Source organism: Hyla sarda, chromosome 3 (assembly GCF_029499605.1).
Source record: "Hyla sarda isolate aHylSar1 chromosome 3, aHylSar1.hap1, whole genome shotgun sequence".
NCBI lineage: Eukaryota > Metazoa > Chordata > Amphibia > Anura > Hylidae > Hyla > Hyla sarda.
In genome coordinates, this window is record NC_079191.1 from 67,316,400 (window position 1) to 67,331,753 (window position 15,354).

General features: G+C 42.7%; 1 protein-coding gene across 2 annotated transcripts in view; it reads right to left on the bottom strand.

Annotated features, from left to right (window-relative positions):
* The window catches only part of WDR35 (WD repeat domain 35), a 105,434-nt gene that overhangs the window by 42,751 nt on the left and 47,329 nt on the right, over positions 1 to 15,354 (bottom strand). For both annotated transcript variants that reach the window (XM_056564259.1, XM_056564260.1), the window contains exons 14-20: positions 13,727 to 13,871; positions 13,578 to 13,647; positions 10,095 to 10,148; positions 7,089 to 7,198; positions 4,356 to 4,566; positions 3,206 to 3,286; positions 2,362 to 2,498 (exon numbers count right to left, since the gene is read on the bottom strand). In XM_056564259.1, the coding sequence (XP_056420234.1) occupies positions 2,362 to 2,498; positions 3,206 to 3,286; positions 4,356 to 4,566; positions 7,089 to 7,198; positions 10,095 to 10,148; positions 13,578 to 13,647; positions 13,727 to 13,871 (808 nt within the window). The remainder of the gene's footprint in view (positions 1 to 2,361; positions 2,499 to 3,205; positions 3,287 to 4,355; positions 4,567 to 7,088; positions 7,199 to 10,094; positions 10,149 to 13,577; positions 13,648 to 13,726; positions 13,872 to 15,354) is intronic.

Below are 15,354 nucleotides of genomic sequence, written 5' to 3' on the forward strand. Positions count from 1 at the left end.
GCTTTAAGTGCTGGTCAAACAGACTAGTAGTCAAGTAGTAGTAATGTCATTGTTGTGCAATGTCATGGAGGTGCATTGTACATAGTATAGTCTCGCACTAAACATAGGGAGTTATTGCAGTTTGGCTGTATGGTCCATGCCTGTGGCTATGAGACTTCTATGACTTCGCTGCAACACATCATCCCATCTCCTGAAAACCCCAATAAAGCCTTGTAGGAAATGAGGTGCTCAGCAATATACTATCTACTGCAGTACTAGGTCGTATTCCTCAGAAAGCAAACACATGTAACAACAACCACCAACCATAATACTATATAGCCCTGTTCATCCTAGAAGAAAGGTGGACAGGGGTTAAAAGGAAAGAATAATGTTTATTTTCCCCCCAGCTTATAGAGGACTAGAGTCCCGGGCTGAACTATCCGTATATTACTGTGATCGGTTTATGGCCTGTGTAACACCTGGGCATATGGTGCCCTCGTAACAAAAAGCAGCCTTGTGGCGGTGTTTATTTTCAGAGAATACATTGCTCCACGTGATGACTGTTTCCATTGGTCCGGCTTCACATGGCATTCCTGCTGCAGTCTACATCTCAATGCATCTCACATTCCACACCGCTCTGCTGGAAGTAACACATACAGTACAAATCCCTTCTATGGCCATCACAGTATAAATCATCGCCTTAATCTCAAAACAATCCCATAAATTATTCTTTGCAAAAAAAAAAATAATAATAATAATTTCTCAAGTCAAAGAGCAAAGTGTATCCTATGTGGTTTATATTTTTGCTGAAAATCAGCTACAAGATTGTTCAATCAAGTGACATTTTTAACTTTAAATATAAATGTAAAAAAATATTATTAAATAAGGATATCACCCCAAGATTGTCTCCAGTTCCCTGGCTTCTTCATCTCTGGGACAATGCATCTATCTGCAGTCTCAGGAGGTGAGGCTGGATCTCGTCTCTGAGCTCTAGACCCACCCCCTCAGTGATGTCATCACCTCTGATCAGCGCCTACACCTACATCAACATCTTTATAGGCACATATACATATATATGTTTATGGGGGCATTTAAGGAGATTGAGGTTTGTTTATAATAAATTGTCTTGTGCTGTACAATGCCACAGCAGAGGAACAGACAGGGAATGAATGCAGTGGCTGATGCAGACTTACTGACTGCAGAGTAATGGTCTGCTGTGAAAAGCAATGCATTTTAGGAACTGTAGGACCAGGAAGTACAACCAAGAAATACAGGGCTGCGTTCCCCATTTTTAATGGTTTCAGAACTGGGGCAGACAGGCCATGCTATATGATTCTGAAGGATTTTTATGTTTTTGTTACCTGATGCAGAAGTACTCCTTTAAAGGAGTTGAAGGCGGATTTATTTATTTAAGTATTGTAAAGGAATTTAATGCTGAATATGAAATATGTGTTTGGGGGGGGGGGTATCTGACATCACATATGCAGTAAATAAAATAATTACCAAATGCTGGAATTTTTTTTGTGATCAAAAGTTGCATCTACCCCAAAATGGCAGCAATTAAAACTTAAAGGGGTACTCCGCCCCTAGACATCTTATCCCCTATCCAAAGGATAGAGGATTAGATGTCTGATCGCGGGGGTCCCTATGCTGGGACCCCTCACAATCTATGTGCAGCACCCGGTGTTCTAAAAGTTATTTTCAGAATGCTGGGTTTGGCCGGCCACGGTCGTGACGTCACGCTATGTCCCCTCCATTCTTGTCTATGGGAGGAGGCATGGTGGCCAGCCATGACGTCAAGACCGCGGCCGGCCAAACCCAGCGTTCTGAAAATAACTTTAAGAACACCGGGTGCTGCATGGAGATCGTGAGGGGTCCCAGCAGCGGAACCCCGCGATCAGACATCTAATCCTCTATCCTTTGGATAGGGGATAAGATGTCTAGGGGTGGAGTACCCCTTTAATGAGCTAAAATTGAGCCCTTACATAACTACATGGACATAAAAAAGGATATAGAGGAACTTATTACTGCATATGCCAAACAAGTTATTTTTCCCGCAATTTGCCTATGTGTACCTTCCCCAAATGTATCCAAAAGTAGCACATTCTTCATAAATAGCTAAATTCCTAAAACTAAGCTGAGACTTCCTCCTGTGTCTGTTATGATAAGGTAGAGGCTGCTGGAAAGTGATCTGTACAGCATTATAGTAAAAGGTGACACAAGTAGACAGAGAAGATACCATTCACTAGAGCTAAAGCTCAGAGCTCAGGGTCTCCCCTTCCTGTGGAATGACATTTGCAAAGGTCACAGAGAATACCCAGTAACATTTCCAGTTCATGTAATTGGGACAGCTCCTTCCATTGTTGCTTATACTCTTATTACCATAGTCTCGGGTGGGGGTTGTCCTCGATAAACTGAGAGGCGTCTTCAATCCCAACCTTTTCAATTAACGCTCGGCTGTCCCGTAGTGATCGGATCTCAAAGTTTATGATGTAATCCTTGTTGGGGTGCTCGGGATCCTGCACGAAAAGAAAACAATTGTGAATATCCTGTTCCTAGAATAACTACACACATTACTGTTTAAAAGACTCCAAGACAATGCTCCATGTACTATAGTATGCTTAAAGGGGCACTCCACTGGAAAATTATTATTATTATTATTATTTTTTTTTAAATCAACTGGTGCCAGAAAACAGATTTGTAAATGATTTATATTAAAAAATCTTAATCCTTCCAGTACTTTTCAGCTGCTGTTATGATCCACAGGAAGTTCTTTTCTTTTTGAATTTCCTTTCTGCTTGACCACAGTGCTCTCTGCTGACACCTCAGTCCATTTTAGGAACTGTCCAGAGTAGGAACAAATCCCGATAGGAAACCTATCCTGCTCTGTACAGTTTCTTAAATGGACAGAAGTGGCCGCAGAGAGCACTGTGGTCAGGCAGAAAGGAAATTCAAAGAGAAAATAACTTCCTGTACTGGAAGGATTAAGATTTTTTAATAGAAGTCATGTTTTTAACAGAAAAATGTTTTCCAGTGGAGTACTCCTTTAAGAAAGTGTTTCCCAACCAGTGTGCCTCCAGCTGTTGCAAAACTACAACTCCCAGCATGCCCGGATAGCCTTTGGCTGTCCGGGCATAATGGGAGTTGCAGTTTTGCAGCAGCTGGAGGCACCCTGGTTGGGAAACACTGGCTTAAGGAAAACATAAAGCATACACACAGCACATACCTTTAACAGTTCATCCAGAAGAACAGATTTTATCTCCAGGTCTTCAAAACTGCAGATATATCCTGATGTTTGAATGGGTTCCTAAAATCAATAATAGTGAATTTAAAGGAAATGTGTCACCTGGATATTTTTACTGAAATACTGAAAGATGAAAATGTTCCTATTTGCAATTATTGTATTATATTTTATGTAGAATATTAAGGTGGCAGCCATATAAAATGAGCTTCTGCTCTGCTCCATTAAAGGGGTTGAACCGGAAAAGTAAGCCGAAAGGAAGGAGATGAGAAAAACCCTTTAACAGCAGTTAGAGATATGCTTTACAGCAGCTATGTCAACAAAGGAAACAATAGACTGGAGGGGACTTACTGACTACTATGGTAGAGTTTTCTAGGCATGCCTTGTGATCTGTGCAGATGTCAATGTGCAGGGAGGGGAGAAGAGGAACTGTGACCAGCACATATTGTGAATGGCCTTATCTTGTCTTATCTGTATTCTAGGGTCACATGTCATGTCATGTAAATCCTGTCTGTCATGATAATGCTGGTAAAATATCATGTGAGCTTATTATTATGCTTAGTAGCCAGTCTGAAAACTGCAAGATATTAGGATTATTTTATAATATGGGGAATTAGTAAAAATATCACCATACATTCTTAAAATATGTTTAATATAAAACTTGATTTCCCTTTAAAAGAAACAAAACATTGATGCAACAATGAGACTAGACCATATGTTATAGAGCCGTTAAAGGGGTACTCCGCCCCTAGACATCTTAGCCCCTATCCTCTAGACATGTCTGATCGCTGGGGTCCCGCAGCTGGGACCCATGCGATCTCTGCGCAGCACCCGGTATTCATTTAGAATGCTGGATGCGGGTGACGGGGGGTCATGACATCACAGCCAGGCCCCCTCGTGACGTCACGCCACACCCGCTCAATGCAAGTCTATGGGAGGGGCGTGGCGGCTGCCATAGACTTTCATTGAGGGTGTGTGGCTGACATCACGTGGGGGCGTGGCCGTGATGTCACGACTCCCACGGCCCGCATCAAGAGTTCGGAACAAAGTAATTCACACGACCAGCTCTATAGCACGTTGTGAAGGATCTGTAGAGCTGCACTGACAAGGGTAGGCTGTAGGTATAAACATTTACCTCTGGATCCAAGTTCCTGAACACATACATTCTAGTCTTCTCCATCATGGCAAACAGGTCTGGGTTGTCATGGGCCCACTTCATATCCCAGACATCCTTACGCTCAAACTTAAGCCGCTCCCCAATGATCTGCTGTCCAGAATCATCTGTGTACCGAGCCTCCAAATCCAGAAAGGTGAGAACTCCAGAAATATCTATAACAGCTAGACGGCTGGAAAAAACATTGCAGACCTTGTTAATAGATGGATATTATGCTAGTACAGTGGGGATCAAAAGTTTGGGCACCCCAGGTAAAAATTTGTATTAATGTGCATAAAGAAGCCAAGGAAAGATGGAAAAATCTCCAAAAGGCATCAAATTACAGATTAGACATTCTTATAATATGTCAATAAAAGTTAGATTTTATTTCCATCATTTACACTTTCAAAATAACAGAAAACAAAAAAATGGCATCTGCAAAAGTTTGGGCACCTTGCAGAGTTAATATCTTGTACTGTCCCCTTTGGGAAATATCACAGCTTGTAAATGCTTTTTGTAGCCAGCCAAGAGACTTTCAATTCTTGCTTGAGGTATCTTTGCCCATTCTTCCTTACAAAAGTCTTCCAGTTCTTTGAGATTTCTGGGCTGTCTGTCACGCACTGCTCTTTTAAGGTCTATCCATAGATTCAATTATGTTGAGGTCAGGAGATTGTGAAGGCCATGGTAAAACGTTCAGTTTACACCTCTTGATGTAATCCACCGTGGATTTCGAGGCTTGTTTAGGATCATTATCCATTTGTAGAAGCCATCCTCTCTTTAACTTCAGCTTTTTCACAGATGGCATCAAGTTAGCATCAAAAATTTGCTGAAATTTTGTGAATCCATTTTTCCTTCTACTCGTGAGATGTTCCCTGTGCCACTGGCTGAAATACAACCCCAAAGCATGATTGATCCACCCCATGCTTAACAGTTGGACAGAGGTTCTTTTCATTAAATTCTGTTCCCCTTCTTCTCCAAATGTACCTTTGCTCATTCCGGCCCAAAAAGTTAAATTTTAACCTCATCGGTCCACAGATCTTGTTTCCAAAATGCATCAGGCTTGTCTATATGTTCATTTGCAAAGTTCAAACGCTGATTTTTGTGGTGAGGACGTAGAAGAGGTTTTCTTCTGTTGACTCTTCCATGAAGACCATATTTGTACAAGTATCCCTTTATAGTGGAATAGTGTACCACAACTCCAGTGTCTGACAGATCTTTCTGGAGGGATTGTGCAGTCAAACGTGGGTTTTGAATAGTTTTTCTCACAATCCTGCGAGCTCTGCTGTCTGATATTTTTCTTGGTCTTCCAGATCTTGCTTTAACTTCCACTGTTCCTGATGACTGCCATTTCTTAATTTCATTCTGAACAGAGGATATTGACATCTGTAAACGTTTTGCTATCTTCTTATAGCCTTCTCCAGCTTTGTGAGCGTCAACTATTTTCAGTTTCAGATTTCTAGACAACTGCTTAGAAGAACCCATGGTGCTGATTGTTGGGGCAAGGTCAGATGAGTCTGGGCATTTAAAACCTTTGAGATTGACATCACCTGGTCTTCCCAGATGATGCTTGAGAACAATTCATGACACTGTCCGGTCTCAGCTTTGCAAAGGGGGCAGTGCATGCTATAAATTCTGCAGGGTACCCTTTTGCAGATGTCATTTTTTTGTTTTCTGTTATTTTGAAAATGTAAATGATGGAAATAAAATCAAAATTTTGTTAACATATTATAAGAATGTCTAATCTGTAATTTGATGCCTTTTGGAGATTTTTCCCATCTTTCCTTGGCTTCTTTATGCACATTAATAAAATGTTTTACCTGGGGTGCCCAAACTTTTGATCCCCACTGTATAGGCTAGGGCCATACTTAGAATATTTGGCAACACAGAACATTGTAACATTTACTATAAATTTCAAGGAATTTCCAGATTATATACCCTGAAAAGTAAATATAACCATAAAAGAAATATAACTGTAGGCTCATACAGATGCCTGCAGTGTATAAGCTCCCATATACAGTACCGAGCTTTGTGTTCTTGCTGAAGTGGTTACACAGTATTTAAAGGGGTACTCCACCCCTAGACACCTTATCCCATATACAAAGGAAAGGGATAAGATGTTTGATCGTGGGGGTCCCGCCACTGGGGACCCCCATGATCTCCGTGCTGCACCTGGTGTTCGTTCAGAGTGTCGGGTTCAGCACTGGAGGCTCGTGACATCACGGCCGCACCCACTCGTGACATTACGGCCACGCCACCTCAATGCAAGTCTATGGGACGGCCGTCTCGCCCCTCCCATAGACTCGCATTGAGGGGGCATGGCCGTGACCTCTGCCCCGCATCGCCAGTCATCCGGCACGGAGCGAAGTTCGCTCCATACACCGAATGTATGGGGTGCCGCAGCCGAGATCGCGGGGGTCCCCAGCAGCGGGACCCCCACGATCAGACATCTTATCCCCTATCCTTTGGATAGGGGATACGATGTCTAGAGGCGGAGTACCCCTTTAAGGTCTGTGAAAATCCACAGGGTGCCACTTTGGATACTGTAATAGCTTCCTTCAGAATGCCATCCAGCATCTACTACAGGTGTAGAGGACGATGATGATTCAGAATTCCCTACCTGGGACCAAACTATTAGCCACAACAAAGAGACAAATGGACTTTAAGTTTCTCGAGAGGGGTGTTCAGTTGAAAATCCCCCTTAAATAATAATTTCACCTGGAATTGCAGTTCATACTCATCTGGTACGCCCGGCAGCTCATGCTGTACTTCTGCACAAGAACCACATTTGGTAAACTGTATCTGTGTACGGACCCAGATTCACGTGCCTACACAATATGGAAAGAACAGTCAACACTCCATTTTGAGGATAGATAGGGCATGAGGATATAACTATAACTATGTTTTTGGAGTGCAGGTGGCCAGAGAAAAATGATTGTTTTTCTTTTGTTTCTTTATTGTTTCTTTTTCACCTTCTACAACTCCCCCCCCCCCCCCCCCGAACAATGTTTTCTACCCTCCCCCAGTATAACAATAACCGATATTCATAGTTAACCCCTTAAGGACGCAGGACGTAAATGTACGTCCTGGTGAGGTGGTACTTAACACACCAGGACGTACATTTACGTCCTAAGCATAACCACGGGCATTGGAGCGATGCCCGTGTCATGCGCGGCTGATCCCGGCTGCTGATCGCAGCCAGGGACCCGCCGGCAATGGCCGACGCCCGCGATCTCGCGGGCGTCCGCCATTAACCCCTCAGGTGCCGGGATCAATACAGATCCCGACATCTGCGGCAGTTCGCGATTTAAATGAACGATCGGATCGCCCGCAGCGCTGCTGCGGGGATCCAATCATTCATAACGCTGCATGGAGGTCCCCTCTCCTTCCTCCGTGCGGCTCCCGGCGTTTCCTGCTCTGGTCTGTGATCGAGCAGACCAGAGCAGAAGATGACCGAAAACACTGATCTGTTCTATGTCCTATACATAGAACAGATCAGTATTAGCAATCATGGTATTGCTATGAATAGTCCCCTATGGGGACTATTCAAGTGTAAAAAAAAAATGTAAAAAAATGTAAAAGTAAAAGTAAAAAAAAAAGTGAAAAATCCCCTCCCACAATAAAAAAGTAAAACGTCCGTTTTTTCCTATTTTACCCCCAAAAAGCGTAAAAAAACATTTTTTATAGACATATTTGGTATCGCCGCGTGCGTAAATGTCCGAACTATTAAAATAAAATGTTAATGATCCCGTACGGTGAACGGCGTGAACGAAATTTTTTTTTAAAAAAGTCCAAAATTCCTACTTTTTTAATACATTTTATTAAAAAAAAAATTATAAAAAATGTATTAAAAGTTTTTTATATGCAAATGTGGTATAAAAAAAAGTACAGATCATGGCGCAAAAAGTGAGCCCCCATACCGCCACTTATACGGAAAAATAAAAAAGTTAGAGGTCATCAAAATAAAGGGATTATAAACGTACTAATTTGGTTAAAAAGTTTGTGATTTTTTTTAAGCGCAACAATAATATAAAAGTATATAATAATGGGTATCATTTTAATCGTATTGACCCTCAGAAAAAAGAACACACATCATTTTTTCCATAAATTGTACGGCGTGAAAACAAAACCTTCCAAAATTAGCAAAATTGCGTTTTTCGTTTTAATTTCCCCACAAAAATAGTGTTTTTTGGTTGCGCCATACATTTTATGATATAATGAGTGATGTCATTACAAAGGACAACTGGTCCCGCAAAAAACAAGCCCTCATACTAGTCTGTGGATGAAAATATAAAAGAGTTATGATTTTTAGAAGGCGAGGAGGAAAAAATGAAAACGTTAAAATTAAATTGTCTGAGTCCTTAAGGCCAAAATGGGCTGAGTCCTTAAGGGGTTAAACTGCTAAAAATTTTCGTCAAGAAATCACCGCAGTTAAAAGTATGATGGCATAACAGGGCCCCCGATATGGAGAAGAAGGCAATCCTGACACCATTTGAAAATTCTGTGTATGTTGGTGTCGCCCTCATAAATGCAACTATATCCCAGAGTCTGATGACTGTATAGAGGAGTTTGTATGTGTCTACAATACATTTTTCAGTTTTTACTATTTATATGTTTTCTTTCCTTTTTTCATACATTTTTATTTACTTATTTTTTTCAAAATACAAAGTCTCAGAGAAACAGATAATCCATAATCGATGTCTTACCTGCATCTCCCCATATACAGATCTCTTGTAACTGTCCATTAGATGACTATTACCTGTGGTTTGTAAACCGCATTGATCCCTTTGCTTCCTTTCTATGAGGAAACCCTGCTAAGGCTGCATTCACACCACGTTTTTGCAATACAGTTCCCGTGTCAGGTTTTCGTTGAAGAACGGATTCCTGAAAACCGGACTAAACTGTATCAAAACGTGTGTACAAAGTTTAACCCGTATCCGGTTTGAAAAATGATGCCCGGTTGCATCCGTTTTTTAAGAAAAAAAAGTATAGGTTTTTAACTTTTCACTCCATTATGAATAAAGTTTCACTTGTTTGATTGAAATTCCTAGAAAAAAAACTGTGAAAAAGTCAAAAACTGATGGAACCATACGCACATACGGTTCCCATTGACTCCCATGTATACGGTTTCAATACGGTTTATCACCCGGACCAAAAACCGTGGTGGGCTACGGTTTTGGGTAAGGGAAAAAACGGACAAAACCGTACAAGACGCAAAATGGATACAACCGGATACACCTTTTGGCATATGGTTTTCAATGGAAAGTCAATGCATATGGTTTTCAATGGAAAGTCAATGCATACGGTTTTCAATGGAAAGTCAATGCATACGGTTTTCAATACGGTTCCATACGGTTTTCAAATTTAAAATGTATACGGGAACTGTATTGCAAAAATGTGGTGTGAACCCAGCCTAACCTGGATTACTAAATCCTACAACAATGGTAACAAGCATGGAACCCTGGTTGAGAAAAATTGATATGTAGGAATATGCTGGTAAGACCGAGGTCCTCCACATCCCACCACTGTGTAGAACTGGTAGGTGGTGTCACCCTTGCATGGCTCCCCTTCAATTTTAATGTTGTAGTACCTGTGAACAGGAGGAGCCTTATCTATGAACTATGCTAACAGGAGGCAGCCTGACTTGGGGCCCCCTCTCCCCAAAGGATGCTTCAGTGACTGTCTCTACAGCATATGGGTCTATGGTTTAGACTGAACTCTTACCACCATTAAGACTCTATCAGATGCTGTAATGGAGCAAATCAGGTCTCTGGATGCCTAAAATACAAAAAAAATAAAATAGATAAAAAAAAATAAGAAAAAAAATAATAAACATTTATACAAAAAAGAAAAAAAATAATACATCATATATATCAACTTCCTCCAGAAAGTTAAAGAACAGATTTGTAAATTACTTCTATTAAAAAATCTTAATCCTTTCAGTACTTATGAGCTGCTGAAGTTGAGTTGTTCTTTTCTGTCTAAGTGCTCTCTAATGACACCCACCTGTCTCGGGAACTGTCCAGAGTAGAAGCAAATCCCCATAGCAAACCTCTTCTACTCTGTGCAGTTCCCGAGACAAACAGAGATGTCAGCAGAGAGCACTGTTGCCAGACAGTAAAGAACAACTCAACTTCAGCAGCTGAAAATTATTGGAAGAATTAAGATTTTTTTTTATAGAAGTAATATACAAATCTGTTTAACTTTCTGGAGCCAGTTGATATAAAAAAAAATAAAAGTTTTTTTCCTGGACTACCCCTTTAATGGTTTATCCTAAGGATAGGCCATCAGTATAAAAGTCCCAGCAAATCCATTGATGTTTAAAGCCATCAAATAATAATGTAAACTACTTTGGCTGTTAGGCCTCCAGCTGTTGGATTAACGGGTGCCTCCAGCTGTTGCAAAACTACAACTCCCAGCATGCCCAGACAGCCAACGGCTGTCTGGGCATGCTGGGAGTTGAAGTTTTGCAACATCTGGAGGGCCACCGTTTGAGACCACTGTCTTATACTGATATACTATGTGTGATGGCATCTCTACTGCTATGTGTGATGGCCCAGAATTTTTCATTTCGATGCACCCCTAGTATGGGCGCTTTCTTATTCCCCAATGTTTGCTTTTAAGACGAGGCATGTCAGATTTTAACATGTGGTTCCTTTTAGTGATGAGCGACCTTACAGTAAATTCGATTCGTCACGAACTTCTCGGCTCGGCAGTTGATGACTTTTCCTGCGTAAATTAGTTCAGCCTTCAGGTGCTCCGGTGGGCTGGAAAAGTTGGATACATTCCTAGGAAAGAGTCTCCTAGGACTGTATCCACCTTTTCCAGCCCACCGGAGCACCTGAAAGCTGAACTAATTTACGCAGGAAAAGTCATCAACTGCCGAGCCGAGAAGTTCGTGACGAATCGAATTTACTGTAAGTTCGCTCATCTCTAGTTCCTTCGTTAAAAAGGAAGATAACTTGTTTTCAAGGGTGAAAAATAAACAAGCATGGGATGTAAGAGGGGTTCAGTTTAGATCCCATTGAATTGAATGGGAGCTAAGCTGTCGTTACTCAGCACCCCGTTCACTGTAAAATGAGGGGTGCCAAACAGCAGAAGAGAGGTGGCGCCAGGTTTCAGCATTCTGGGGATCAGAGACTGATAGACTATCCTGTGGCTGGGCCATCAATCAATAAAGTCCTGTAAAGCCATGTGGAATTCTGCAGGAATTTTTAGCACGGACATTCCGCTGCAGCAGAGTCCCATTGATTTGAATGGGAATTCTGCTGCACTGTTTACATGGTAGAATTTACGCGGCCAATGTTTCTGGAGTGGAAATCACTATTCCAGTGTCCACAAAAAGAATAGACTCTATTCTTTTTGCGGATTTTGCACGGAAGTGCATTGCGGTTGATGAGACGGCGCATTTCCAAGCGGTCCTAGCACCTGTCGGATTTTCCAAATGTGCTTAAAGGGGTACTCCAGTGAAACACTTTTTTTTTTTTTTTTTAAATCAACTGGTGCCAGAAAGTTAAACAGATTTGTAAATTACTTCTATTAAAAAATCTTAATCCTTCCAGTACTTAATAGCTGCTGAATACTACAGTGGAAATTCTTTTCCGCTTGAAACATAGAGCTGTCTGCTGACATTATGAGCACAGTGCTCTCTGCTGACATCTCTGTCCATTTTAGGTACTGTCCAGTACTAGGAGAAAATCCCCATAGCAAACATATGCTATTCTGGACACTTCCTAAAATGGACAGAGATGTCAGCAGAGAGCACTGTGCTCAAGATGTCAGCAGACAGCTCTGTGTTTCAAAAAGAAAAGAATTTCCTCTGTAGTATTCAGCAGCTAATAAGTACTGGAAGGGTAAAGATTTTTTAATAGAAGTAATTTACAAATCTGTTTAACTTTCTGGCACCAGTTGATTAAAAAAAAAAAAAGTTTTCCACCGGAGTACCCCTCCGTGCGGACATTCCACACATTTTACGCCATGTAAACATGGCCTTAGTGTTTAGCCAACAGCCCTCTCATTAGTGTGGCCAGCCTAAAGAGGATCTGTGTTCCGTCCAAAAAAATTTGCTTTTTTTTGTATCGCTTTGCCTAGCATTCACACCCCATTTTGCAATAGAGTTCACGCCCATCTGACTATTCAATGAAAAGTAAAGATAGTCTACCAAACTGGTGGTCAAAGCAAAAAAAGTGAAAACACCACTGGGTTTATGACAACCGAGGCTATACAAAAAGTCATTTTGGACTAAACACAGGTCCTCCTTTGATCACTTCAGTTGTCACTTATATATAGCTACAGCCAAGACTTCTCTTAGCGCTAGTACCGAGGTATTTTACTAAGTGTCCTGGGTTCTAACAGGCCGAGAAACACCTTCATGATCTGACGTTTTCTTGATGCATAAAAGCATTTGGTTACTGACACTAGATCAGGCTGCACCAGAGTACAGAATTTAAAGGGGAACTCCGCTGCCCCTTTGTTCAGAACATTTTGTTCCGAATGCTTGGAGCAGAGGGGTCGTGGCGTCAATACCACGCCCATCGTGATGTCACACCATGCCCCCTCAATGCAAGTCTATGGAAGGGGGCGTGGTGGCCTGTTCGCCCACACCCAGCATTCTACACGAACGTTGGGTGCTGCACAGAGATTGCGGCGGCGGGACCCTCGCAGTCAGACATCTTATCCCCTATCCTTTGGCTAAGGGGATAAGATGTCTAGGGGCGGAGTACTCCTTTAACAGAGCTTGACTTTTTCTGATACTTCCACAAGGTTTGAATGAAATGGCAGCGCTTTCTCAAAAATGTCATGCGGTGGGGGGGAGGTAGGACCAAGTCCCCTCTTCTAACAACTGGTGGTGGTATCCAGTGGATACTGTAGGTGATGTTTGGAATGCTCCTTTAAAGCGAGAACAATCTGGATCACAATCAGCTGAGCTTTTAAGATAAAGGGGGAGATTTATCAAAACCTGTCCAGAAGAAAAGTTGCTGAGTTGCCCATACCATCCAATCAGATTGCTCCTTTCATTTTTTAGAGGCCTTTTCAAAACTGAAAGAAGCGATCTGATTGGTTGCTATGGGCAACTCAGCAACTTTTCCTCTGGACAGGTTTTGATAAATCTCCCCCAAAGTTTATACATCGAAGCAAATGTTATTTTTTTGCCTTTGCCTGGAGAAACAGTGTAATCGATTTTTAGTTGATTTTATACTAGCTTACCGCTAAAGCTTTATTGAAATCCATAAGCCCTTCCCCGGCTGCAGACGGGGCTTCATCTATGTGAAACGTCCTGCAAAACAGTATGAAAAGATAATAAGCTATCTACGATGCTTCTATGCTGGTGAAATGGAGACACGTTGGTTGGTTACCGTTCTCGGCCCTCTTTTCTAGTCCGCACTAGTTGATTAATCTCCATCGCTGTTAGCTTCTTTGATACACGATATTGCCAGACGTAGAAGGCTTCCTTAGATGCCGCTATAACATGGGTCTTGGTCATGGTGACAAACAAGGGTACTGTAGAAAGACAAACATATATTTGCAATAAGTTACATAAATAGATGACTCTTTCTGTTCAATCTGTTTTACAACGGTTATTGGTGTATAATAAATATATTGACTTCTAGTCAGAAAATAAGATAAAACTCCATAAAGAAGAAGCAGCACTTTCTCAAACTACCAAGCTCACATAAGTTCTAGACCAGTGGTCTCACACCTGCGGACCTCCAGATGTTGCAAAACTACAACTCCCAGCATGCCCGGACAGCCGTTGGCTGTCCGGGCATGCTGGGAGTTGTAGTTTTGCAACATCTGGAGGTCCGCAGGTTGGAGACCACTGTTCTAGACATTTCCATCCAAAGGCTGGGTTTCCTTTCCCTTTAATGGGGCTGTGTCCTGAAGACATCCCCTATTAGGAGGATATTGAGAACTTAAAGGGGTACTCCACAGGCCAGCGTTCAGAACTAAATGTTCCGAAGAGTGTTTTCGCACTGCGGGTATCAGCCACGCCCCCTCATGACATCGTGACCACGCCCCCTCAATGCAATTCAATGGGAGGGGGCGTAATGGCCCCCTCCCGTTGACTTGCATTGAGGGGACATGGCCATGATGTCGCGAGGGGTGTGGCTGACCCCCGCAGCGCAAAAACAGCGTTCGGTACATTTAGTTCTGAATGCTGTCCTGTGGAGTACCCCTTTAATGGGGTTGCCTAGCTCAGAACCCTCTTAAAAGAGAACTATTGTGCAGAAAATGTTATTTTCTTTCTGTATGGGAAAGCTGGAGATAGCCGAACGCTGTATCTCCGGCTCTCCCATAGAGATAAATGAAGGGGGCGTTCCTGTCGCTGCTTCGTGTGGAGGTTGACACACCCCATTCTCAGGGAGAACCGGGGTCCCTTGCAGGAGATTGTGGGGGGTCCCAGCAGTCGGACCCTCCACGATCAGACACTGATCCACTATCCTTTAGATAGGGGATAAATTGTACTGCACAATAGTTCTCCTTTAACCTGACAGGACTCCTCTGCTATTCTGCCTACTCTGCTAAATCCCCTGACAGTTTCTCTTTTCCCCTTGCGATATGCGTTTATATGATAGGAATGCCCCTCTTATATTACATAATTATTTATAGTCCAAAGGATAAGGGATAAGATGCCTGATCGCGGGGGTCTCGCCGCTGGGGACCCCCGTGATCTTGCACGCAGCACCCCAGTTAAAATCAGTCCACGGAGCATGCATCTGCCCCCGTGTGACGTCACACTCCGCCCCTCAATGCAAGCCTATGCGAGGGGGTGTGACAGCTGTCTCGCCTCCTCCCATAGGCTTGCATTGAGGGGCGGAGCGTGCCGTCACACGGGGACGGAGGCGTGACGTCCCACGCCGCCGGCCCCGTGGTCGCCCGTAATCAGACCCGGAGCGAACATGCTCCGGGGACTGATTTTAACTGGGGTGCAAGATCACGGGGGTCCCCAGCGGCGGGACCCCCACGATCAGGCATCCTATCC